At 35.5% G+C, this 27,727-nt stretch overlaps 1 protein-coding gene across 2 annotated transcripts in view; it reads left to right on the top strand.

The window, feature by feature from the left end:
* The window catches only part of LOC131052770 (uncharacterized), a 112,263-nt gene extending 92,413 nt beyond the window's left edge, over positions 1 to 19,850 (top strand). Inside the window, exons 10-14 of one of the 2 annotated variants that reach the window (XM_057987373.2) lie at positions 12,515 to 12,664; positions 13,410 to 13,763; positions 17,546 to 17,990; positions 18,102 to 18,195; positions 18,432 to 19,850. In XM_057987373.2, the coding sequence (XP_057843356.2) occupies positions 12,515 to 12,664; positions 13,410 to 13,763; positions 17,546 to 17,990; positions 18,102 to 18,195; positions 18,432 to 18,693 (1,305 nt within the window). In that variant the 3' untranslated portion in view covers positions 18,694 to 19,850. The remainder of the gene's footprint in view (positions 1 to 12,514; positions 12,665 to 13,409; positions 13,764 to 17,545; positions 17,991 to 18,101; positions 18,196 to 18,431) is intronic. The other variant, XM_057987374.2, reaches the window with a different exon arrangement.
* Positions 19,851 to 27,727: the final 7,877 nt, after the last annotated feature.

The raw sequence follows: 27,727 nt of genomic DNA, 5'->3' as shown, positions 1-27,727 counted from the left end.
AACTGTAAGTTTGGCCATTGGGCTTATAATTAATTGAAATCACCATTCTTGCCTACTTTCAACTTATGTATGCTGTGTATGTTTCCTTACCTTCACCATAGGTGTATGTTTTGTGGTTCTTCTCTCATATATGTTGTGTTAAATTTATTTCTGTGTGTGACTTGTGGGAAACCTTCTCCCATCTTAGCATTCACTGAATTCTAACCTTCATACATACATGCATTGGAGTCACTCATACAACTGAAGTTTGTGCATCTCTTGGGTGTTTCAGTTGATTTTGTGTGTCATTTCGGGTAGGGAGAGGAACAATCTCTTCTTGGTGCATCACCTCCTTTTATTTCAAGCATTTCTCTCTTCCCTTTACCTTTGCAATTTGTTAGGATAGGCCTAGGAGTTAGTTTTGAAGTGTTGAGTTGGTTCATCACCCGCACCTAGATTGAGAAGGAAGCTGGCCTTCTTCGGAGATTCAACCCCCTTGCGCAAGGTTCCACACTTCGGGGTTGTTTCCATGTTTCACAAGGTTGCCGAGTTGATAGCTCAGCAAGGGTGCAAGCTTTTGTGATAACATGCACCATTGAATTTCCTTGTTAAGACATACTTTTGTTGTCGTGAAAACAACAATTCATTTCGTAGTCTGGGTAGTGTTGATGTGTTTTTCATGCACATGCAAACACAAAATAAAATACCCAAAAGTATCTTATCCTCTCTTGAACAAAGTTTCTCAAATGTTGAAGATTGGCTTAAGGATCACTTGAGACAACTCCAAGGTTTATAAGTGTCAGGTCTTGACGTGTGGATAAGCTCTATTGGTTGATGTGATTGCTGGTATCACAAGGGGACTTATGTTGAATTGTCGAATGTTTGAATCGCTGGAACTCGATCATCTGATGTGACAATCTTGTGATGCTCTTTTGTCCTAAACTAGCTTGATTAAAAAAATGGCAAAAGACGAAGGGTTGAGAGAGTCTATTCTAAGGCCTAGAATGTAAGAAGATAGATCAATGATTAGGCGGAATAATACTGGTCGAGGTCTGACCATCAACCTGAACAATTTGACACAAGCTCAGTGCAATCTTCTAAGGGCATTTCAAAGATGTTCAAATCATTACCATGAAACATTGCTCACCATTCAAGTTAATGCATAAACAATGGACGCAAAACAATTTGAAGTTAGGCTCATATCATTCCAGTTGACCACACAAGGCACACTTATAATCAGCGAGAGGCTAGTGGTATGGACTAAACGGATTTCACACAAATGCATTCAACAATTTCTTCCATTCAATCTAATCAACACGAAAACAAATTGAGAAGTAGAGATCATGCAAGTTGTTGAAGCAACAAATCAAATTCATCATAACTTCAATGAAATCAATTGTTCTTAACAAGGTTTGGCAACACTCTTTGCCTTCTCATAATCTAACTCCTATTCTAATTGCTATCTACTATCTTAACTCTATTCACTATTCACTGACTATTTCTCCTGCTACTAACTATTAACCTTTACAAATGAAGAACTTGAGCCTTTTATAATGCTCTCAATACAATTCAATGGCTCAAATTGATTTGAGATCAATGGCAGAGATTTTACAATGGAAACCCTAATTAGGGTTTGTCACAACAAACTCAATTTGACCAATGAAATAATTACATCACTTTGGCATGACCAATAGATAATAAGGGTAGGTGCCTTGAAGTTTGTGACATCACGGGTGAGTCAGGTACATTGCATCTAGACATGCTGATGTCAAACTCCTTTGATTGGTGAGTGGTGACTGGGATGATGACTAGGATTCCATCTTTAACTTGCACTTGTACGCTTGATAGATAATCATGAATGAATATTTCTTGATACTGAACATTATCCAGCTTCCGCGATGATGATGATGATGATCTTCTAACTTTGATTAACTCTTCTGAAACTATCTTCTCGAGGGCTTCAATTAGGAGGTGCAAGGTGTGGATCTTAGTTTTGAAATATTGATGTTGCTTTGGAACGAACTCCTGATGTCACAACTGCTTCTCTTCTTTGGAATTCCTTCTCTGTGACTCCCTGGTGCTTGTGAGAGTTGGGATTCCTCTTGGGCATTCTATGCTCGTAAACAAAGTTTTCTTCCTTGCATGGTGATATAGATCTTACAATCTTTCTCTTTTTGCTTTGCAATCACCATCCTCATCTGCAAAACATAAAAAAAAATGATATCAAATACATACTATATAACCTTGATAGTTCTTCTAACTTAATATATTTCTTGATTTTATGTGTTTTGCAGGTTTGATAAGAAGATTTAGAGAGAATTCGTCTTCATGAAGTAGTTATTGAAGTTGTTTTTCGCTCCTAGAGAGGAGTTTTTGAAGTTTACTCTACCCCCTGATGTTCATGAAATTACCCTTAACTTGCCTTTGAACTCACTTTCATTCACTTATCTTCATTTTATGGGTTCCAATGTTGAGCCTTTCCACCATTTATTGATGCAAATATGATGAATTGCCCTTAGGGAAGACTACTAGAAGAAATTCGCTTCCTCTGCTCAGTTTATGAAGTTCGCTTTTAACTCAAAATCACTATTTCTTTGCATATGAAGTTCATTCTTGGAGGTCATTACATGAAATTCTCTCTCAAACTCATTCTCATGAAGTTCACTCTCCATCTACAAGACATGAAGTTCGTTCATATACCTCAAAACATGAAGTTTGCTTATGAACCTCAAGTTGTGAAGTTCGCTCATGTACCTCAAAACATGAAGTTTGTTCATTCCTTCTAGTTCATGAAGTTAACTTCTTACTCGCCTTTCATCATTCAAAATCGTTCTCTCTTAGGCATGCTAAAGTATCAAATTATCTCTAGGAAAAGATCTATTAGCTGCCTTGTATCTTGTTTTGGGCAAATCGCTCATCTATGCTGATCCTTGAAGTTCGCTCATCTATCTCCAAATATGAAATTCGCCCATATACCTCAATTTTTAAAGTTCGCTCATCTAGGCTTATTTGTGAAGTTTGTTCATGACATTCACTCTTAGGTGCTTGGGCATTGAATTCGCTCATCTCCCTTTAATCATGACGTTCGCTCATATGCATTGATTTTTGAAGTTCGCTGATGTGCATTGATTTTTGAAGTTCGCTGATGGGGCTTAATCCTTGAAGTTCGCTCATATAGGCTGATTCTTGAAGTTCGCCTTAGGTGTTTGAAGATGAAGTTTGCTCAAGGTAAATGCTCTCAAATTCTCCTTCACTCTTCTACTTCCAACATAAATTTCGCTCTCCTTCAAATCATGATGTTCGCTCATCCTCTTGTGTTCATGAAGTTCGCTCATGTACTTCAATTTTTGATGTTCGCCCATCTCCCTTCCATAATGAAGTTCGCTCATGTACTTCAATTTTTGAAGTTCGCCCATATCCCTTCCATCATGAAGTTTGCTCATGTACTTCAATTTTTGAAGTTCGCCCATCTCCCTTCATTTTTGAAGTTCGCTCATATGCTTGAGTTTGTGAAGTTCGCTCACGAGTCTTGATTTTTGAAGTTTGCCCATATAGGCTGATTTGTGAAGTTCGCTCATCTAGCTCCAAACATGAAGTTGAAGTTCGCTCTCCCGACCTTGAAGATAAAGCTTCTCCTGAGGCTGAGGTTATGAAGTGGATTTCAAATCAAGACTAAACTCTCCTTTGCTCACTTTCACTTACTCTCTCAACTTCAATACATGATAACATTCTCAACATGAGGTCTTAGGATGAGTTTTGCTCTGTGGGAGAAGTGCAAGAAGTTTGCTACATAAGGGGTGCACATGAAGTGAAGTTCGCTCCTCAAGAGAAGCACTTGAAGTGACCCTCTAATTAGCAATCTTTCTTCACTCATGATTGAATTCATGATATCTAGACTTTACAAACTTACTCACTTCACACTTATACAAGACTATCCACCCGACTCCTAGCTTTTGACCACCTATACCCCTCTAATGCAAAGGCTAATAGCTAAGGATTCTAATGCTACCTAGAAAGCAAAAAAAAGTGGGGGTCCGCATTTGCAATGGGGCGATGTGTGAATACCTCACAACAGGTAGTGTATAGTTGGGATAGGCTTTTTGTTGGGATGATTGGAAGGCTGTACCACTGAAGAGATGTATCGTGAGGATTTTGAATTGCAAGGCGTGGAGTAGAAGTTGTAGGTAGGAAGAGTCTAGCAAATGCTGCCTTGTACCCTTCATTGGCTTCCATCTTTGTATGATTCAGTCTTCCCTAGAAAAGAAAGGGTCTTGGCGCAATAATCTTTTGAAGTTAATGCAAAGGCAAGAAGATGTAGTGAAGTGGTCATTTTGTTCCACTACTCAACAAGAATTGTTTGTATTTGTTGGAAGAAAGTTTCTTTAGGATCTTTTTTTCTTTCTTTTTTCTTATTTATGATGGTCTTCATCTTCTCAATCATTGAGTTGATTTCATCATATACCTCTCCCAAGCATGGCTTATTCATTTTAGTAAAATGGATCATACTCAAGATGGACTTGGTGAAACTAAAATATTCCACATTATCCCACAAAGTGTCATCAAGGACTATTTGCTTAACATATGTTGCCCTCTTACTATTTGATTGCTTCCATATGGACCAAAGTTTGTTGATGACCATGCTAGAAAGTGCCTCTATGCCTTCACAAGTGCCTTCACAAGCTGTTTAAAGTTGATTATGTTGGAGGCAAATTAGGTCTTGGCTATATGTTAAAAATAAATAAATAAAGAAGCAAGTGTACTTAAATTAAAAAAAAATCACTAAAGTGAAACATAAAGTCCTATTGATTTACTAACTTTCAATAGCTCCAACTTTGATAATGAGTTTAATATGGCCTACGACATATAGTGGTTGGTGATGAACACTTGGGTCTTTTTAGCCTTGTCATATACTTGTTTGATTAAATCGAGTGTTGCCCAATTTTTGTAGCATTAGGTTGAGTGAGTAGACAACACACGGTGTTCAAAAGTTGTGTGAATAGTGTGCCACAATCAACAAACTAGCAACTGTGCAAGTTTTTCATTGTTTTCTATGATTTGGTTAATACCTATGGATGCCACTTCAACGATGGACTATACAAGGATGCCATTAATAAGTTGTGCATACTTCACCTACCCTTCACAATCCACGACTTTCAAAATTATTGCCCCTTTAGAAGACATTGCAATAACATTAATAAAAGGGCTAATTTTTTGGCATCCTTCTGTCCATAAGAAATGATGAGCAATGTTGTCTTGGTCCACAAATCTGAAATTGTCTGCTATTATAGTCTTTTATAAGTTTCACCTCCTTTGCTAGTAAGGTGTTGCACACCTTGTCAAAATTTGAGCCTATGTACCCTTTTAGAGCTTCATTAATTTTCCTCACCTTCTCTTGCCAATATGGTGATTGAACAAGATTTAAAGATACATCTTGCAATGTGTTGATCAACAATCTCTTAGGATTCATTTTGAAATGACTTTTCATAGGTATCCACCGTAGGCCCTTTAGTTTTTTGAACCTTGTCGTTCAAGGCTGTCTTAAGGAGCTAATACAGTAAAGACATGAAAGCATCTTATCAACGTCCATGAACGATAAATAATAGATAAAATTGCTGATTCTGACTGATCTGCTCCGCAGAATCGTCACGTGATGGAGATAAGCGGACTCGAACCGTTGACATCTGCCACAGGGTCAACCACTGTCTATTGGACCCTCTTGATTAAGTCTACCATAGAAGGTCAACAACCAACAATAGCCTTCCCCCGAACACAGCTCACAATTTTCATTGTACTGTGCTCTCCAAAGAGCAACTCCTCCCAAAAGCAAAAGTTGTCGACCCTAGGAATTCTTGAAGTTTTGAAGAATTAAAACCCTGGAAGAACCAGGAACAAAAAGCTCTTCTTTTTTCCACCCAACTCTTTGGTCTTAAAAAAGAGTGCCCTTCTCCGACCCTTCCTGCCCAATCGGAAGGGACAGCTAATGCGTTCCACTTCTCAAATCAGGGTATGTGGTCGGTCTGTGACCCCTGGATGCTGAAAGCATCATTGGAGCGATCTCGTAGTTCCTACGGGGTGGAGACGATGGGGTCGGTCCATGGCATGACTTTTCCTTCTGCCCCATTTTTGGGGCTCAAAAGGGTTGAAGGGAGATAGCACATCAAGTTGTCCGCAAGGGCCAACTTGATCCTCTTCCCCAAGGATCCTAGAAGAAGGATCCCTAGGAGAGCCGCCGACTCCAACTATGGGCCATGTACAATCGATACTAGATCTAACCAACTACCCACCCTCCCTTCTCTACGTTCTTGACAGTCTATCTTCGTCTCAATAGAGTTTTTCAGTGGCATGTTATGGTCCTTTCCCCCATTACTGAAAAAAAGTGAGCCATTGGTTCAGGTAAAAAATACTATCATTACCGCCTAAACAATCAGACATCCAACCCGTAATCGCAACGACCCGATTGCAAGAGCGGAGCTCTACCAACTGAGCTGTATCCCCATAGATGTCAAATGAAGCAGACAACAATCCTACTACATAGTGTATAATGGGTGGGCTATCCTGGGCTTGAACCAGAGACCTTGCCTGTGAAGTAAATCATCGCACCTATGATTACGTGAGAATCAGCTCTCTCTTCATTCAGGAGCGACTCATCCTTCTCGAACACAGCATACAATTTTCTGTTGTACTGCGCTCTCCAAGTGTACTTGTTCCCCTTCCTAATTCTTCGCCAACGGCAAGAAAAGAAGTCAAAAATTGGATGAGAAGAGAAAAGGAGGCGTTAATAAGATCCTCCTAACCCAATCCCAGACACTCCAAGATCCTTTTTCGATCCTGCTTTTCTCATCGTTCATTAGGAGACGAATAACAATTTCCTAATGTACTGATCCAGGAATTGTTCATAGTGATTGAGCGAGTCGAAGACCAAGGAAGTATAAACTTCCACTCTTTTTTCTCTTCTTCTTATAACTATAAAAAGTATCCCGACCGGACAAGAATCCTATACTATAGATTTCTTTCCCGCATCCTACGAAAAAAGCATGAAAAGACTCGAATGATATGATTCCTCCGTCACCTTAGAATAAAAGGTGCTCTTGTAGTTCTCGGTCTGTGAAGATGCGTTATTAGGTGCTTTTTTTACACATTTAGGCTTATAAATAAGAACTTGAGCCTGTGCTCGAGAGATAGCCTTCCATACACTGATAAGATATGTATGGATTCTTGAGAAAAAAGTAGCCAAATTGGCTACCCAGGACCGCCCAGATCCCACGAATGAATAGAAAATTTGATCTACATTCGATCTCACCTTAATTACCCCATCTATCCTTCTGATAAGAAAGTCAGTTTCAAACCCTGGTTCGAACAAAAGGAGTACGCCATGGTAATGTGCCTTGGATGATCCACATCTCTGGGTCAGGCGTTGATGAGCACATTGAATTATCCATGTGGCTGATAGCCTTCACAGCCCAGGCACAACGACGCAATTATCAGGGGCATGCTCTTACCACCGAGCTAATAGCCCAGTAGGCCTCCCCAGTAGTAGGGGATGCTTGCCAAAAGCAAAAGAAATCCTCTTGCTCGCTTGCCTTTTTTGAGACCTTATTTGTGTGTGTGTTTTTTTCTTCTTTATTAATTGTGAAAACTTCACATAATAAACAAGTTTTCATTCATTAATAAAAACTAAAAAAAGGAATAATAAATAGTGAAACTTAACTTAACAATGTTTTTATAAGTATGATTAAGTATGATTTTTACCTCTTTAAAAAAGAGAGATAGAGAAATTATTGAAATAATTTCTCTATTTCAAATTCAATATTAAACTAAAACAAACACAGAAAATAGAAGCCTATCAACTTGTCTCGACCTGGGAAAATGAGCTTACTTAAGAACTTCATTCTTACTTACGTGACTATCAAGTAGCGAACTTCACTGCCGATAAACAACAAAAGACTCCATCTCTTGCAGATGGATCCTCGTGTCACTCGCTCTCTTTCGCAAGCGTAATAGTGTATAAGCTCAACAATCATTAGCTCTCCTTGAAAAGGAGGTAATCCAGCCGCACCTTCCAGTACGGCTACCTTGTTACGACTTCACTCCAGTCACTAGCCGTGCCTTGGGCATCTCCCTCCTTGCGGTTAAGATAATGACTTCGAGAATGGCACACTTCCCTAGTGTGATGGGCGGTGTGTACAAGGCTTTATTCTTTTATATGTAGTGAATTGTTCTTCATGCATGGTGAAAAATAGGTGGCTTTCTACCACAACTTCAAGATTGCCAAGAGATGGAGAGACTTGGGGCTTGTTTGATTGAGATCCTCTCTCTGCCAAAGGATAAGCTGCTTTAAGGGCAATTGCTTCCTTTGTTCATGCCTCAAAAATATTCTAACTCTCTAGATATTGGCATAGGTGCATCCTCTTTACTAGCGCAAAATTTGATGCCCATGCTTGGAATACCACACAAATGGCCTTTCACTTGATTGTACAAGCTTGTATATTCAAAACCACACCCACTACAAACCTAATCATCTGCCCCACCACTTGGAACTTGTTTTCTCATGTCAAGTACTTCAAAGGGTGAGTTTGGGTTTGTTTCGAACCAAGGTTGGCCTATGAAGCTAGAACTAATTGCCATTGTAATTCCTATGGCAACAACTTTGGAAAACAACGCATTCCAATCAAATGAAAAAAAGGATCCTAATTCATTTAAATGTAGAAGAAAACAATAGAGTTTGTTTGTAGAAGTAAAATGAAGAAAAACCAAAAAGCTTACCTCCAACCCAAGAATGTTTCTCCATGTTCTCTTTGGAAGAAAATGGGCTCTTGCACGTGCATAAGAATAGCAATGCAACCTTTTTGGAACCTTCAATGATCAATCTTCAGTTCTGTATGTGCAATGACAGACGAGTGAAAGTGAGATAAGTGTATTTTGTTTCCAAAATGAGTAAATGTGTTTGTTTTTGTCTTTTAAGTTGTTTTGAGTTCCAATCAGTCTGTAAAGTTACATTTTCAGATCGTCGGCTCAATGTATGAGGACCAAAATGAAAAAAGAAAAAGGTCAAAAAAAAAAATGCCATGATTTTGTAGCACATTCTCTTTGGGTTTCAGATTCTCTAGGGTACATCCATGGACATACCTGGATGAATTTGAGGTCCAGAATCCATGTCATGTTGGTGTTCACAGTGGACTAGAGTGTGAATCTAGGCCAGGAATGAATTGGACCTTATGTTACCCCGAGTTTCTGGGATGGGGGGATGGGTTTTCAGGACAGATTTTTTTTTGCCATTTTTGGGGATGGAGGGGACGGCTATATAAAAATTAGGGAAATTTTAAAATATATAGAGAAATTTCAAATATTCATATATCACAACATTGATAAATCATTCATCCTATACATTATGCATAGCAGTTGAGTTGAACTGATGTAACTTAATAGTTAATGCATGAGGGGCTGTCCCCCTGTCCCCGAGATGTTTCTATTTTTGGGACGGCCTAGTTTTACCTAGGAAAGGTGTCCCCGGGGATTTAAATCTGGGTTTTTTTTAAAGCAAATTAGTAACATAGGGAAATAGTTTTGTAGCTCTGATTGCTGATTGATTTGGCTACCAGTTGAAGTTGCTAAATTGGAATCAGATTTGGGTATGGGTATGTGGATACAATACATTGGTATGATTTTTTTAATTTTTTTCTTGTATTGGGTAGGTAATGTGTACAAAAAAAAATCATAAACATATACATATTTGTAGCCTGAAAACTTACCATATTAATGCTAAGTTGTAGGGTTCACCCCCCTAGGCCCCTGGTACCGGTCCGGTCCTGGTTCGGGGTCCTGGTCTGGTCTGCCTGTGGTCTGAACAGGGTCCGTGATTCACAGGCTTGGTTCAGACCAGGTCGAACCCAGGCGGACCCAGGTTGAACCCGGGTGTCCGGTGGCCCAAAAACCAACTTTTTTTGCAAAATTTAATTTAAAAAAAAATCTGCCACTTAAAAAATTAAAATGAAATCCTAAAAGTGAGTTTTAAAACATAAACTTGGCTCATTTCTCCTCATCAAATGACTCGGATAGCGAGCAAACTTATTGTGCAAGTGGCATTGGCATTGCTTTATCTAATGTCGATGCCAATGATGAGGAGGATGAGGAGGAGAATGAGGTTGATGAATTAGAGAATCCATTTGATGATTAAACTTTAAATTGTTGAAAGTTGAAACAATGATACTTGAATATTTTGTCATTTTGATATTAAACTTGATATGTATGATGCTATTATGGTATGATTACAAGTTTATGTTGGTTTTGTTGTTTATATGATGCTATGTGACATGCTAATCTTATATCATGCTTATAGTCTGCATATATATATATATATTAACCCTTTTCAAAAATTTTCTGTACCGGCATACTGGTTCTTCAAACCCGATCCAGTGCCCGAACTCGAACCGACAACTTAGTATTAATGTGATGCAACTTTATACTACATTGTTTTTGACTATATTTAAGAAAGCTATATTATCACCATACTATCTTATTATGTTAATATCATTTAAAAAAAACTATATTCAATAAAGCTACATTAATAAAATACTTTTATACCATGATAATATCATAATCAATATTGATAATATTTATATTTGTACTAACTAATATCTATACTGTATGGAAATAAATATGGTATAGTTCTTAGTTAAACCTTAAATATGATAAAGAATTCTTAGTCAAGAATAAAGTTAAAATCATAGTTTTGTTAAATTAAGTAGTTAAACAAAATGTGCATCATGATATCTAGTTGGGAATGAACAGGGAGTAGAAAGTAGTCGATGATTTAGGGTTTGGTTTTGTCTATTCAAGAAGAAAACATTCTGTGTTGTGACTTCTTTGCTGTATGCTATTGGCTTTGAAACATTAAATGACCATTGTTTAGGGTTTTGGGTGCATGTTTTATGGTCAAAAAAATTAAAATGAAATATGTTTATTTTTTTTCCTGCAGTGAGTCACTCTGGAAATGCCTCATTCAACTTGGAATTGCTTGGTTATGTTCAATGATACTTATCCCCTCAAAATGTACCCTACTCAGTTACACAGACATTTCGTATTGGAATTTGATTTTGAAATGAATTGTGCCTGGGTATGTAGGCTTTTTTTGCCAATTCCTTAACATAGCTGTTAGTTGAATCAGGCCTGGTGGACGAACGAGTCACAAAAGAAGTGTAGACATATCTCACTTAATATCTTTCAAGCTCTGATTGGATCTGAGGAATTTGAGATAGGGTGAGATGGACAAATGAGATGTTGTTGGCATCATTGTGGCAATTTATTGATTGATTTGACTTAAGCTTTACTAGAATGTGCTCCTACAATTTGTTGTTGATTGTTGACCTGCAAAAAGGTACAAATAGGACTATCAGTAGGATGTTCCTATTAGGATTAAGGTGCCATCTACCTTGTAAATCCTATGACATGGTTCCAACATCCTTGGAAAGTGTCTTAAGGCACTTAGGGTGTAATGGGAAAATATATTTGTAATATTTATTCTCATCGTTTGTAATACATTCATAAGGGGTGAGGGTTCCACTAGCAACAGTAAAGGTGGGTTGTGAACACAATTATTTAATATTGTTATCCCCACATATAGACGTCTACAATGGGATAATTAATGACTTAGGAAGTGGACGAATACGTGACCTTTGGGCTTGTCCAAGGGGGGGCTTGGAATAGGCAACACGTGTCTCTTGGTATTATGTCATTATTGCATTTAAGAAAATTGATTACAATGAGGGATTTTGGGAGTGGAGACCAAAATCAAGAACTTAGACAACTAAAATTATCACTATTAAATGCCAATTGATAAAGATAAATATTAAATATTTAACTATCGATTGGCATTTAATATTTATCTTTATCACTACCATTTTGGCATTTGGCATGGATCAAAGATGAAGTTTCATACTATCAATGGTATTTAGTTTTACAATTCTGTATGTCTCTTTAAATTTTTGTGTGTATACACACACACACACACGTACCCAAGGGCAAAAAAATGCCCATACTGACATAATTTTATTTGTGTATATATCTATACACACGCATACACACGTACCTAAACGTACCAATATCCAAGGGCAAAAAATGCCCATACTGACGTACCCTGTTCTCGTACCCATAGCGGCAACTTAGATTAATTGTAATTTCTGAGTCTCATTGACTTATTCTGGTTATTTGTGGATATTTACATCCTTTCTCACTTTCTTTATCAGTTCCCATCTCCAGGCCCTCAAGTCTTGGTTAACATTGCTAATAAGACATGGTTTAGAAAACACTTATTAGTATTTACAAGTTATGTGGCTTATCATCAATACTTACAAAGGCCTTTATACTTTCAAGAGGTAGTCTCATCTTTCTAGATTTTTGGTCATAATTTTCCCATCGTATGATATGAAAGCTTATGCTTCTTAATACTCTTAAATGATTTTGTGACTTTTTTACTTCGTAGCTGGTGTCCAAGGTATTTATGACACAATTATAATTGCTTGGATAATTTGCATTTCAGGTACTCCAGAAGGCAGTTAAAAGGAAAGCAATAGCTCAGTATTTGGTGGAGCGGGCAGGCTTGCTATTATGGCTTTCCTCTGCTGTCTTAAATTGTGAGAAGTCAAAATTAGGCAGATCTGATATATGCTTTGTGTCTATAGCATTGGAGGTGATCCAACCATCTTGGCAGTCATCATTATTAGTTGATATTTAACTTTTAAGCTGATTTATATTTGTTTATTGCTTGTAAGTGAGTTGAATTCTCAATTTTCAGCTTCAAGGCTCTGGTCTTGTCTGAATCACAAGAGAAAAAGTTGCAAAAGATAATATTTTTTTTCTGATCTCTTTTATTGCATGTTTTTCAATTGTTACCTTTTTGAGTTTCTTGAGAGTCTTTCTCTTCCCTTCTCCCACTCATTCTGTCCCCATGCTTCTTCCCTTCCAGGTTTAGTCACTTTACAAATGTATTTACAAAAATAAGATCGCTCCAGACCAAAAGCAATTGAACCCACTGTATTAGAGGAGGAGCATTATAGCTTCTTCATAGAGTTGTATTTTCTTGGTTGGTTAAGATATAACTGACCTCCCATAATGATGGAGGGTAGAAATCCTCCCTCTCTTTCCTGACAATGGAGGGGAGGAAGCACCTGAACTTGTGCCTCCCTGCCTGCTCTACCCCTCCTTGCTTTCCCTGCTTGCTGTGCCCCTCATTGAAGTACAGAAGCTGACCCATCTTTGCTTCTTTAAGGTTGCACTTGCATTTATTTGAAGATAATATGGCTTGTCTAGATCCTCTGAGTCAATATTGACAATCGTACTCATGCTGATATTTAATGGCAGCTCACAAGTGTCTTTATTATTTTAATAGTTGCTGATGGTTTGTAATATACTGATGAAAGTTTTTGTCCTATCAGATGATTGTTGATTTGCTTTCATGGAGAAGTATATATCAACAGTTGCTTACAAATGGTTTCGAGCAACTGTCTCAAACTGCGGCTTGTTTGCATCACTTTCTTGTATATAATTCAAGCTTGTTAGGATGCCAAGATACTTTCGTTAAATCTGTTCTTCATATTCTGGCATCTACAATCAGTTTATCTCAGCAGCGGAGGCTCTATCAAACACATTTTTGTTTGTCTTTTGAAGGCTTATTTCAGGTTATACAGGTAATTGAACTTACAGATCCTGACATGATCTCTAGGGATATCGTTCAACTGGGATTGAAGATTATTCTCACTAGTTTTCCACCAGCCGTCAATACTGTCAAGGTCTGCCTGTTTCTGACTCTAGTTTTCACATTACACTTTTAGTTTCTATATATTGTGGAAATTGCTAAATGCATCTGTCTATATTTTTTGTTAACCTACGCCTTTTACTTGAATATTGAGTTTGCAAACTCATGAAAACGTAACATTTGATGTTTTGAAATTATTGGTATTTACTATTAGTTACTAGAATCAAATATCTCAATCAGGCCTAGGGTATAAGGATAGTTGCTGGTTTGTTCATGCATTAAAACTATGCCCTGCATTTTTTGTGGAATGACATATTACAAATTCATTTTTAGAGAATAATTAAAGCATAATTATAACCTACAGTTTGATGTATTCATATCATTCCAATTCTGATATGATAATATCAAAACAACCATGATTCTTTGTAATACTGCTTAGCTGTTGGTGTTGACATCCTTTGACTGGTTCATACATTTTACTTGAGCAACTAACGTTCTGGTTTGTACTCCTGAATGGTTTGTTTGACTGATATTACTTGGTACTCTATATCTGACATTGTCAAAACCAAAGAAGAAGCAGTCAGGAAAAAATCGGGATTATACCCAATTAATTGGCAATTGGCGCTGCAGGTGATTAATTCCCCCCCAAAATCGGAAAACATCGGTCAACTTTTTTTTCCCGATTTTCAACGATTTAATCCTGTTTAAATCGTGTCTATTTTGTGTGTAAAATTACGAATATAATCGGACCTCTAAAAACTGCAAGGAAACCCTAAAACAACTGCAAAACAATAAAAAATGCTGCGAAAGTTCTATGAATCATGTCATGCAATGTGTTTGCAGTATCACTGATCACAAAACGCAGAATCCCTGATCACGAAAGAGGAGAATCGGCAAATCGCAATGGTTTTTGCAGGGAGCAACACAATGTCGAATAGGGTTTCTGCAGTCGAAATTTGGAGGAACAATGTGCGGTGGAAGAATGTGCGACATTCTAAGAAATCATTTCATATTCAATAATTGTTTGAAACCTTTAGTTTGTTTCAGATTTTTTATTTGGTTTTGGAAATCTTTGTTTTGTTTCATAAATTTATGTTAATGGGGTTTTTTACGAGGCACCAGACGCGTTCTCGACGGTTATGGGTCCCGTATGCTAGGACATGATCCCGCAATCCTCGGGAATTTTTTAATTATTTTTTTAAATCAAAAAATATTTTTATTAAAAAATTATTTTAAATGAAATTTTTGTATTAAAAATACAAATGAATTTGTTGATATTAATTAAAAATTTATATATTTTTAATTTTATTTAATATTTTTTATTAGTATTCTTTATAGAACAACCATTTTTTTATTTTTTATAATACAAAACAGTATTTAATATTTGATTTGAACTTCAATCAATTTCATTTATAATTTTAATATATATTAAATATATATTATTTAATAATAATTTATTACACAAAAACGTGTATTTTTTTAAACAATCTATTAAGGATAATAAGAAAATATATTAAATAAATTAAAAAAATTATAAATTCTTAATTAATATCAAGAAAGTTGTTTATTTTTTTAATACAAAAATTTCATTTAAAAATATGCTTCATCCTCTATAAATAGTCTATTAAATATTTACCTTTTAAGTTTTTGGAAGTTTGTACAAAGTCGCAAACAATTACATCACAAACTATATGACAACTATGCTGTGCATATAAACAACGAAAATCTATATGAATAGTATTGTAAGTGACATTTTGACAACTATGATGTGCATATAAACAACGAAAAACTATTTTCTACAATTCATATGTTGAAGTCTATTTTATTTGCTTTCAATATCTCTATGCTATGGAAATGCCCTTAAATATTAAAAAATATAGTTTTTGATTATTTTTTTTGCAATTTTTTACATTTTTTTGTAAATCCGATTTTTTTCTGATTTTTTCAAAAAGTCTTATAGTTTTGTTTTGCCTATTAATCCCCCAAATGATTAATGCTACTATGGTCTAAACCTCTTAGTGCTTGATGAAAATGTGCTGCACCAATGATCGTTCTCTTATTGTATTGAGTACACTCATAGCTTTTAATGTATAATTTAGTGTGCTATTATTAAAACAGAAACCTAGGGTAATAGAGACTCATGGTTTGGGTGAAATATTATGGAGAATGTAGAATGTCAGGTACTGACAAAAGTAAGATGAAAGTACAAGAAAACAATTGATGTCAATGATTGACTGTATTTTTATTCTGTGTCAATCTTGGAGAAGCACAATTTTCCAAAATATCCAATATGGAGACGAGAAGAAACCTTGGTTCACTCCAAAATTTAATTGAAATTTACTTATTGAATAATTTAGTTTCTTACTCTTTGATTTTCACAATATTGGTAAGAGTACTGCCATACAAGTATGGTAAGTTACATTGTCTGAAGGGGTGATTTGGTTGCAATTTACCACTAGCCTTTTATTCATTTCCATTCTCCTTTACTTCCTCATGACATATGGTAAACATTTTAGAAATATCAGTAAAGCAAATGCAAATAAAAAATTGTAAATATTCATATGGCAGGTGGGAAAATATGATGATGCAAGTAGCTAAATGTCTACTAATTGTATTTGCTTCTGATCATTAATCACTGCTCAAGTATGGCAGAAAGTTTACCCTCGACACCCACACACAATTTTTCCAAATTCAAGAAGTTATTAGTTGCCCAAAGAGAGATCTAAGGTGAAATGTGCAAAAGAAGGGTAGCTGGAAACCTTTTCTCTTCAAACTAGCACCTGAGAGGCTGAGAGATAAATTTTTGCTGTCATTCAAGAAGCATGGAAAAAATGATGATAATGTGGGTTTTCTTTTACTCTGAAACCTTCATTCACACCAATTTTATTTGTTATTTTCTCTTTTTTTTGGGGTACAGGTCAGTTCAAAAGAATGGATTTGTTTTAGGGTATGACTTCGGTGCATGGATTGTACCAAGAACAGACCCTGGGCAGGTCGAGTACAATTATATCTGCTTTGTGGTGCAGAGTCATACTACTATGCTCTTATTTCTATGTTGTTTTTGATTATTTAAAAGTTCAACTGACATTTTTTCCCTCCAGAGTGAGAAGTTTTGATATTCTGTTAATGGCCTTAGAAATGAGTGATCAGAAATATAAAGTTTTCATCTCTCTTTGTTCAGATTATGGTTTAATGTATTTGTGATCTATATTTTTCTGGACTAATTACATGTCTTGCATTCTTTATTTGCATGCTCTTATTTGGTTGTTTTCAAACCCTTTTGTTTCTGTATCTTGGGAATCATGCTGATGTTTTTGGGTAACATTTTTTGAGTCAAGATGATGGTTTCTACAATCAAGAGACTTGAAACTGACCATTGAAAATGTTCTATAGACCATGCAATGTAGATGCTTACAATGTCTATTTGGGTTTGGTGGCTCAAGTAATTCTATGCATGAACTAAAAATTAAATTGTAGATATTATGCATTACATTTGAACACATGATCTGACTATGCATGATCTTCCTTTTGACATTGCATGGGCCATTTTGTAATTTTTGTGTATCATGGTTTTACCTCGTTATTTTTGATGAATTGCAAATGTGTAAATTGGTTTGCATCCTTGCACAAGAAATTTTCATGACATCTTCAGAATGTTCATGCTGAAGTAATTGAACCTTTTTCTATTTTATAGTTCTCTTGTTACTTGTCATCTAACAGGAAGGTGATATCGGCAATCAACTTGGACTTGTTTGCAAATGCCATCTTCTCCAAAAATTTTGGATTTAAATTTGAATGATTGTTCATTGATTGCAGGATAAACTAAAGCTATTAAAATTGGCTTTGTGGGCTATTTCCAGTGCCTTACAAGCCCATTCCCTATCAAGTATTGAAGAGGAAGTATATGCTGACAAGCAGTGGAAATCACTTAAAGTTAAAGAATATCAAGAAGCTTTAATGGATAAATTGCTTCGGTGGTTAGTAGCTTCCGTTATCTGTGGGAAGATTCTTAGGGCAGACAATCAAAGACATGCCCTCTATCCCATGGAAAAACCTAATTTTGAAAATTTAGTGTCATTACTAAACTATTTGAAGGCATCAAGTCATCTTTCTGAAATTGAGAAAAACGCTGAGGTGGACAAGAATTTGGCTCAGTTGATACTATATCTCCATCAGCTTGTTGGAGTTCGCTGCAGAGTGCTCCCATCAGTCGTTGCTGCAGTTTCTTTGCTGTTGCATTCGGGTGACATTAATTTCATTGGTGAGTAAAGAAATATTTGTGGCTGCTATTTCTATATTGAATTGAAATTTGTACCAAGCATTGTGTGTGGATTTTCTAATCGTGCAGAAATAAATATTGGTTTTGCACCAGATGGGACTTCCTGGCATACAGGTCATTCCAGTATGTTGGCTCTACTTTTGTCAGAGGTTCCATGTCCAGTAGAGGTCTATCCTTCATGGCGATGGTTAGTATATATTTTTTCTATCATGAATATTTATTGCTTTCTTCTTGGCAATCAAAGAACGATGCAAAATTAGTAGGGTATACATATTACATGAATGTTGGAAATGGTCTAGAAATTTCAACATATTCATGAAAGTCAGGAGAGATCTATCGGACAGAGGTGTTAAGACTAGAACTAGGGTGGATCACTTATATTTACTAAGTGATGGACTAATGGGATGCTCTCTTCATTTACAGGTCATTTTATAGTCCATGGGAAGACTTATCTTCAAAAATCTCAGAAAAGCAAAGACTATATGAAAAGGATGTTTGTCAGGTCCTGCTGAGAAGTTACCAGAATGTTTTATCTGCCACAACACCACCTTTTCATTTGATTATTTCCAGGCAGCAATTGGATTCATCAGATGCTGTACCTTCTCTGAGAAATGAAGTCTGTAACAAACTTGATGGTTTAAAGGAAGAAATGTGCAAAGCTATATCTAATGGGCAGAGTCATTAAGTTCTAGAGAACTTTCCTTCTACATGAATGGTGATCAATGATAACATTACCAAGGACAGGTCAACATATAGGACGTTTTGATAAACAAGGTCAATGTTACTTGTCATCATAAAATTCTGCATGCTGTTCCTCTGCAGAAGAGAGATTCTTGCACTTGCAGGAGAATAAATGTTGTGATTGAAGTTTTCTGTGACCGCTCAGTGTTTTTCATTTGAGAGATCAATGGTGTCAAACCAGCTGAGGGTTTTTCAACCCAATTTTGATGCAGATGAGAGCATCAGGTACATATAAGAGCTACAGATAAACTGCATAGTTGGGGCTCTCCACCAGCCAGAGTATCGATTTTTTTTTAAACAGATTAAATATTGCAAGTGGCAGATTGTTAAATCCATTTATCCCTGATGGAAGTCTTGGGCTTGCAGGTTTAGATGGGTGAAAATTCTTTCAATATTATGTTTTAGGGTCATATGACTTGCCCACAATAATCTACAACATTTATCAACTTTGTGGGAAGGATTGTTGGATTGTATGCGGTGGAATGTTTGAGGTCCATCACACACGTCCCTTTTACAAGAAAGCCCAAGCCAAAAAACGAATTTAAGGTATCAGTTTGAAAGAACTGGAAAAATAGTTTAAAATGATCCAAGCCAACTCAAAGGTGCTTTTTTAGAGCTCAAGGTGACATGGCTATAAATTATGTGGTGGAGCAAAAAATCATGAATGCAGGGCCAGGCATTTGTTATTTGTGTGTGATAAGCTTGAAGTATAGATATGATGTATCTTTCTATGTCATTGCAAAAGACATCTGGTGCTTGCAAGGTATGGCAGGACTACTGTTGTATCAGATAGATTGCATGTTTGCATTGGGGAACAACAATTGACAACAATAGGTCTCTAACAGGAGTAAAATGTTTGAAAAGCCAAGGTTATTTTTCATGAGAATTTGAAAGGCTTGGACTGATGCAAAACAAAGTGTGCTATGCATCTATCTAACTAATTTTTGCATCCATAAAAACTAATGGATGCCAAGATGCTGAAAGTTACTAAGAGAATTAGTTGATATATTTTATTGAAAAACTGGGATTTTGCAACCTTGTCTTGAGGATATGTATTTGAATTGCAGAGAGAATAAAATCCACAGGAAGTCATTGCATGGATGCTCTCCATATGGTCATGTTGCTAGATCGATATGGTTTCTAGAATGTTTGCCTTTCATGTTGCAAGATCAAAATGGTTTCTAGAATGTTTGTCTTTAGATTCCTAGACAGTTAATACCCAACTACACCAAAATTATATTCATTCAATGTAAATCACTTGAATATACACTATTTGAAACCAAAACAAATTCATCATTCGTTAAAAAAGAAGTTAAATATAATATTAATATAGAAGGGATAGGTTACATTTTGTGAATGCCTGGAAGAGCAAAATTGAGGCATTCAATTATTTTCCGACCCTATTGCAATAGGGCTTTCTACAATTGCCAATGTCATCCTGCTGACAAAGGGTATTGTTCCTGTTATTAAGAAAAAACTATTTTGAACTTACATGTACGCCATTAACGTAATTGCAGCATTTATACCTCAGGTAATACAAATTTGAAAACTGAACATTATTTGCAAGTATGAAGAACTATCTAAACAGTATCAAAAGGGTTGCTTTGTCGTTGGTATCCCAACGAGCCCAAACTTGGATTAGCTGCAGCAGATTGCGTTTTGTAAAATGGGTTATTCTTTGCTGATCCTCATTGTTGATTCCACCAAGGTCAATGTGCACGTGGCCTGCTAGTTTGGATATGGAGCCAGCTCACACTGCTCTTGCAGCATTTCAACAACCCTTGCATTTACTGAAAGAAAGCAGACTATTACCGGCCTGCAGAATTTGTTTCTCATCACCACACCCATATGAACAATACAATTATTAATAGAATCGATCTTTTTAACTGTTTTGTTATCCCATTCAAGATCCTTGCAAAGCCACATTGTAAATATGGATTGTGGTCAGCTTTCAAACCAACGTTATTTTTATTTCATGGTAGCGGTGATTTCAAGTTCAGTTGCAAGCAGAGCAGGTAAAGTCTCGTGGTTTCCAAATAGATTATTGTAGGAGTTTTGATTCTTTCGAGGCTCGACGGAGGGTATTTGGAAATGAACTTATATAGGGGTTGCATCCTAAGGAAAAGCTTCAAGGGCTCGAGGACGACAGTTAGAAAACTAGGAACACTCCTCTCTGCTTTTTAAATGGCCCCACTTGAATTTCTTGTGCAGTCATAAGTGTTGGATAATTTCAATTTCACACAAATTTTAAAATGCAATTCTTCAAATATAAGGAGTGAAGGTTGGTTACATTCTTGTGGGAAATTGTCATGTCTTTTCAAGACATCTTGTATTTAACTAGCAATTGCACTTTGGTGTACAATGGGTATGTTGGTGAGGTGTGGAAGGCCAATTAGTGAAAAATTTGGTCTATTTTTCGCATAAATTTGTGTGGAATATGAGGTCAATTGGTAGGCCATTTGAAAACGATGTTGTTTGTGCAACAAAGGTCTTAGTGGAGAAGTAATAACTTTAAATCTACTATGCATTCACTTACAAGGATAAAATCATAACTAAAATGAAACCTTTGAATTGGGAATATAATCAAGTTTCATTACCAATAGGCTCATGTTATGTTTGTAGTAGGGTGGGAGGGATAGAGAGGTAGAGATAGGGATAGAAAGAGGGAGAGATAGAGGGGGAAGAGCTAGAGAGAGTAGGGTAAAGAGACAAAGATATAGAAGAAGATTGAGATAGAGATGGAGATGGAGATGTATAAAGAGGATAGGAGGATGAAGAGAGATATATAAAGAGAAATAAAAGAGAGAGAGAGAGAGAGAGAGAGAGAGAGAGAGAGAGAGAGAGAGAGAGAGAGAGAGAGAGAGAGAGAGAGAGAGAGAGAGAGAGAGAGAGAGAGCGCATGAGTGTGAGAGAAAGAACATGATAGAGACAAGCAATAGAGAGAAAGGTTTAAAGAGAGAGAGAGATGGAAAAGGGAAAATATATAAAGATAGAGATAGAGATAGAGGTAAGGTGACAAAAACATAGTGTATCTATATGTGTTAGAGAGAGGAGATATAAAAAGAGAGTGTTGGAGAGGGATAGAAAAGGATAGAAAGATTTAGAGATAGAGATAAAAATAGAGACAGAGTAGATATAACTTATGAAATATAAAAGGGGTGTGAGAGAGAAGAGAGATGGAAGGAGAGAGAGGGAGAAATATGGATAGAAAGAGGGTGAATGAGTGAGGAGATAGAAAGATAAAAATGTAGGAAGTGATATAGAGAGAGGTAGAGAGAGATATAGATAGTTGGAGAAATGGAGAGGAGTGTATGAGTAAGAGTGTATAGAGAGAGAGAGAGAGAGAGAGAGAGAGAGAGAGAGAGAGAGAGAGAGGGGCGAGAGAAAGGGAGGGGTGAGAGAAGAGAGATAAGGAGATAGATAAAATGAAGAAAATAATCAAATGAAATGTTACCCTAAGCATAACTCCCCAATGACACATGCTATCCTTCAATTATAGGCATGAAACGAGTAATCAAAAGTTAGCCCCTCTCTCTCTCTCTCTCTCTCTCTCTCTCTCTCTCTCTCTCTCTCTCTCTCTCTCTCTCTCTCTCTCTTTAATCTAGGTTTTAACTTAAAATTTATTTTATTATATAAAAAATAAAAATAAAAAATAAAAAATTTCATAATAAATATAATTTTAATAAGAGAAATAAATTATAAAAAAATAAATTAATTCTAATATTTGTTAATTATTATTTGTAATTTCATAAGAATACATAAATAATTAAAATAAAATTTTAACTTATGAAAATTAATCTTTAAAAGAAGAAGACTAATTAGAATAAATTAAAAAAAAGAGAGTATATTAATAGAAGAAAATAAAATTAAAATATAAACTTCTTAAAAGAAGATATATATAAAAAAAAAAGATATTAATCCATAATATAACTATTCTACATTGATTAAAATTTTAATAAGCGATTTTTAATTTTAATAAAATTTATTTATTATTTATAATTTCATAAAAAGTCATTAATGATTAAAATAAATTTTAAACTTAGTGAAAAATTAATCCTTGAAAGAAAAATAAAAAGAATTAGAATAAAGCTAATTCTTTCATTTTTAATAATATTCTCTTTTCATTTTTTAAACTTGAAAAAAAAGGTAGAATATTCTAATAAAAGAAATAATATTAAATTTATTTTTATGAAAATAAGATAATAACAAAAGATAGATTTTTCATTTTCTATGCACTTTTTTTTTCTAATTAATAATATTAATATATATATTTTTTAATTTTATTATATATATATTTTTAAACTAATATAAATGTGAGTATACGATTTAGATTAATTCTATCATCTTGCATCCTTCTCCTCAATTTTGAACCATTGATTTCAAAATGTAAGTTGTCCATTTCACATAGGGAATGCCTTTGACATTATTAACAAACTAGCTATTGTACCTTGGTGTGTAATGGGTATCGTGAAGAGGTGTGAAAGGTCAATTAGGAAAAAAATTATATTTTTTGCATAAATTTGTGTAGTACATGAGGTCAATTGGTAGGCCATGATTTTGTTTGTGCAACAAATGTCTCAATGGAGAATTAATAGCTTAAAATAAACTATGCATCCACTTACAAGGATCCAATCATAACTAAACCAAAACCTTTGAATCAAGAAGATGATCAAGTTCAATTACCAACAAGGTCATGTTACGTTTGCAAGAGGGTGAGAGTGAGAGAGAGCTTGAGATAGGGCTACAAAGAGGGATATAAAGAGAGAGAGAGAGAGAGAGAGAGAGAGAGAGAGAGAGAGAGAGAGAGAGAGAGAGAGAGAGAGAGAGAGAGAGAGAGAGAGAGAGATGGGTAAAGACATAGAGATAGAGAAGAAGATAGAGATATAGATAGAGCTTAAGATAGAGATGGAGAATTGGGAGAGGAAGATGGAGAGAACAAGAGAGAGGTGGAGGGATAAAGAGAGAGAGGGGAGAGGAGCAGATAGAGGTGGAAGTGAAAACAAAATAGTGGGAGAGAGAGGGAGAAATAGAAAGATGAAGATAGAGATAGGAAGTGATATGTATGAGAGGGAGAGATATAGTAGTAGAGAGAGATAAAGGGATAAATGAAAGAAGTGATAGGGAGATATAGATATAGAGAGGGAAAGAGCTATAGATATAGAGGTCTAAAAAGAGGGAGGAGAGAGAGAGGGAGATGGATTGATGGATATAGGGAGGCATGTCTAGAGATATAGGGGGAGAGGAAGATAGAGGTAGAGATGAAGATAGATTGAGAGAGGAAGACGGAAAAATAGATAGATAGAGAGAGAGAGAGTTATATATATATATATATATATAAAGATAGGGGATAGAGAGAAAGAGATAGAGAGATTTATAAAGGAAGATGGATAGAGTTAGAAAGATAGAGATATAAGAAGATATAGAGAGGGGGATAGGGAGAGAGATAAATATATAGATAGGGAGGGAATGAGGGAGGGAGAGATGAGGAGAAATAAAGAGGAGGGAAAGATAGAGAGGGAGGGTCTAGATAGAGAGAAGATATATATATATATATATATATATATATATAGAGAGAGAGAGAGAGAGAGAGAGAGAGAGAGAGAGAGAGAGAGAGAGAGAGAGAGGTTTATACTTTAAAGAGAGAGAAAGAGAGATAGAGGGGGAAAGACAGAAATAGAGAGAGTGATAGGGAGAGATAAACAAGTAGTGTGTGTGTATACATATTAGAGAGACTAGAAGTAAAGAGATATAAAAAGAGGGAGTGATGGGGAGAGAGGGAAAGAGAGGGATATATAGGGTCATAAAGAGATAGAGATAGGGATAGAAAGGAGAGAGAGTAGATATAACTTGTAAAATATAAAGGGGTGAGAGAGAGGGAGAGAGGGAAGGAGAGAAAAAGGGGGAGACGGAGAAATAGACATAGAAAGAGGCTGACAATGAGAGAGGAGGAGATAGAGAGATAGAAAGATAATTATATAGGAAGTGATATGTGGTAAAACAAGGTGAAGAAAGATTGCAATATAAACTCTAAATGAATATTATTGCAAATCTGAAACTAAATATAAACCCTTAACAAAGTGATTGCATAATCAAAACAAGAAGAAAACCATAACACATAAAACACCAAATTTACGTGGAGAAACCCTTTCGGGAAAAAAATCCACCACAGAAAGAGAGGCAAGTATATTAATAATCAAATGAAGATTACAACAACAATACACTTCTTTTGTAGACCTCTATAAAATCTGGCAACACTTTGTTATCTTGAAAATTGAACAAGATTGAATGAATAACTCTAGTTCAAGGCCCAAATTTATAGAGATTTGTGAGGATGAATACCACCATGGTATTACCAATACAATAGGTTACAAAACCACCTAAAGAAACTCGTGTATGTCATTGAAATGAGTCAAAAATACCAAAAAATAGCCTCTTACAAATGCTCTTACAGCTGTTATAAGGCATCTCTCATGCATGGGCATCTATGTAAGGGTTCTATTGTAAATATGATCAATAATGACTGTCTTAACTGTCATAGATGCTCTTAGAACCCCTTACAAGTGTCCCACTACCTCAGAATAGAGGCTTCCAAAAGGTGTCTCCTAGCTGTTTTGTCCTTTTCCCCAAAGACATGAACGATAAAGTAACTTTGCCTTTACATGGTCTCTTTCACCACCATTGGTTAAATGGTTTAACCTCTTATGGGTAAATTACAAAAGATATTAGGAGAATATTAAACTAAAGGATTTACAAGGTTGATAACACCTAAATTCTAACAGTATGGAAAAGTAGAGAGAGATTTAGAGAGAATAGGATGGAGGAAGAGGAGTGTATAAGATCTAGAGATAGAGAGATAAAGATAGAGATAGAGATATAGAGATAGCAATGAGGGAGAAACATATAATGTATGTGTGAGTAAAAGAAATATGGAGATAGATATAAAGATAGAGAAAGATATATAAATAGATAAAGAGAGAGAGGATGTAGAAGTAGAGAGATATAAAAGGAGGGAGTGAGAGGAAGAGAGAGGAAGATAGATAAAAAGAGTGCGAATGATAGAATGGAAAAAGAGAGAGATACATTGAGAGGTAAGGATATATAGATAGAGGAGAGCGATAGAGATGGAGATAATAATCAAATGACATGCCACCACCATCATAGCTCCACAAGGACACATGCTATCCTTAAATTATTGACATGAAACAAGTAATCAAAAGTTAGTTTCTCTCTATTGCTTTGTCACTCTAAAAATTTAATTTATGTTTTAAGTTTAATTTTTTTTTAAAGAAATTAAAATAAATTAAGATTATGTTAACTTTCATATTTATAAATAAATATCTATTTGTTGCCTTTATATTTTAATTTATAATTTCTATAGCTTAATTAATTAAAATAAATTGAGATTATATCAAAATCATCTTTCTATACTTTACATATGAATATAATAATAAAATATTTTTTTTTAGAAGATTTTATTATTATTATATATAATCTTTTATAAATAAATTAGAGAAGTTATAAAAAATAATAATTAAGGAGATTAAAGATGTTTCTATATTTTAAATGGATTGTGGAAATCTCATAGCATTAATAGATTAAATAAATATTTATCATGTTTTTATATATCAAATACAACTTTATATGTAATTCACTATATATTTTATTATGATTAAATAAAAAGATTATTAAATAATTAAATCTATTAAAAATTTCATAATATTAATGTGGTAATAGAATTTAAAAATTTAAAACCATTATAAAGATCCGTTCATGGGTTTCCAAGGGTTAATCCTTTTTGTAAGGATTATGGACAAAAGGAGGAAATTTTGTCAAAATCGGAGCAAGGATGGGTTAAGATCAACATTGACGGGGCCTTTAGGGGCAACTCGGGTATTTCTGGGGCGGGATGTGTGGCTCGCGATGAAGGAGGGAAGGTTCTTTATAAAGGTGCAAAGAGGCTGCAAGATGGAACTAATAATGACATAGAGGTGCAAGCTGCTCTATTAGCAATTGAATTGGCGATTAATATGAAGGTTTCAAGAGTCCATTTGGAAGGAGATCCTCAAGTTGTGGTTAACACAATCATGAAAAGAGTAACCCTGAGATGGAGATTTAACAAGTTTATCACCTTAATTTGCTCAAAATTAAATACATTTCAAGATTTCTGTATATCTCATGTAAGAATAAGTGGAAATGTCATTGCTAACGGGTTATCCAATGTGGCATGCGATTTAGCTAAGGGAGAAATGAGGTGGTGGGATGGTAATTATGGCACCATTCAATGAAATAGTTAAGACAACCTGCAGAGTATAGTACCAATGACAAACTTGTAATGTGTGAAGTGTGTTTTATCCTCAGACGGTGAGCCTAGGCTGGCTTGATTAATACGGACAATTAATGTCGAATTCCTCTACAACAGAGGCGGGAGATGGGAGAGTTGCATTAATAGTTAGAATAAGGATGTACACTCATTCATTGTGGCAGATGAGCGAATTTGGTGTTGGTGAAAGTGGTTTCTTAGCAGAGATAGATGATTTTGTGTGGAGTTTGAAATGGAAGCCAATTTCACACTTAAAACTACTAAACTCATGCTTGCCTTTTGGGGTTTGGTTCTTGAAATATGACTGCAAAATATGTTTGTTGCGAAGGATCCTTTGTTCTTGAGAGCTGTTCAACTGGTTTTAGGCAAGGAGTTGGTGGTCATTGATCACAGGTAGAGAACAAGGGTAGATATCTACTACTTAATTATGGCGTGGGGGATTGAATTTGGTTATTCGTGTGCGAAGGTAAGAAGAGTGATGATGATAATAGTACCGAAGAAATACCTGCTTAACATGTAATCTCTGTTGGAGTGGGTGGTCTCAGGATGGGGCTTTGATGTTTCAGAAGGCATTTCAGAGGAGCATGCAGAACTTAGAGGTAGACATATGCGGATTCCATTCTTGAGACATCGAGAAGAAGTAAAAGCTAGATTTCGT

The sequence above is a fragment of the Cryptomeria japonica genome, chromosome 6 (assembly GCF_030272615.1).
Source record: "Cryptomeria japonica chromosome 6, Sugi_1.0, whole genome shotgun sequence".
Taxonomy (NCBI): Eukaryota; Viridiplantae; Streptophyta; class Pinopsida; order Cupressales; family Cupressaceae; genus Cryptomeria; species Cryptomeria japonica.
Note: the sequence above shows the minus strand (reverse complement) of the source record. Positions and strands in the feature narration are given on the sequence as shown.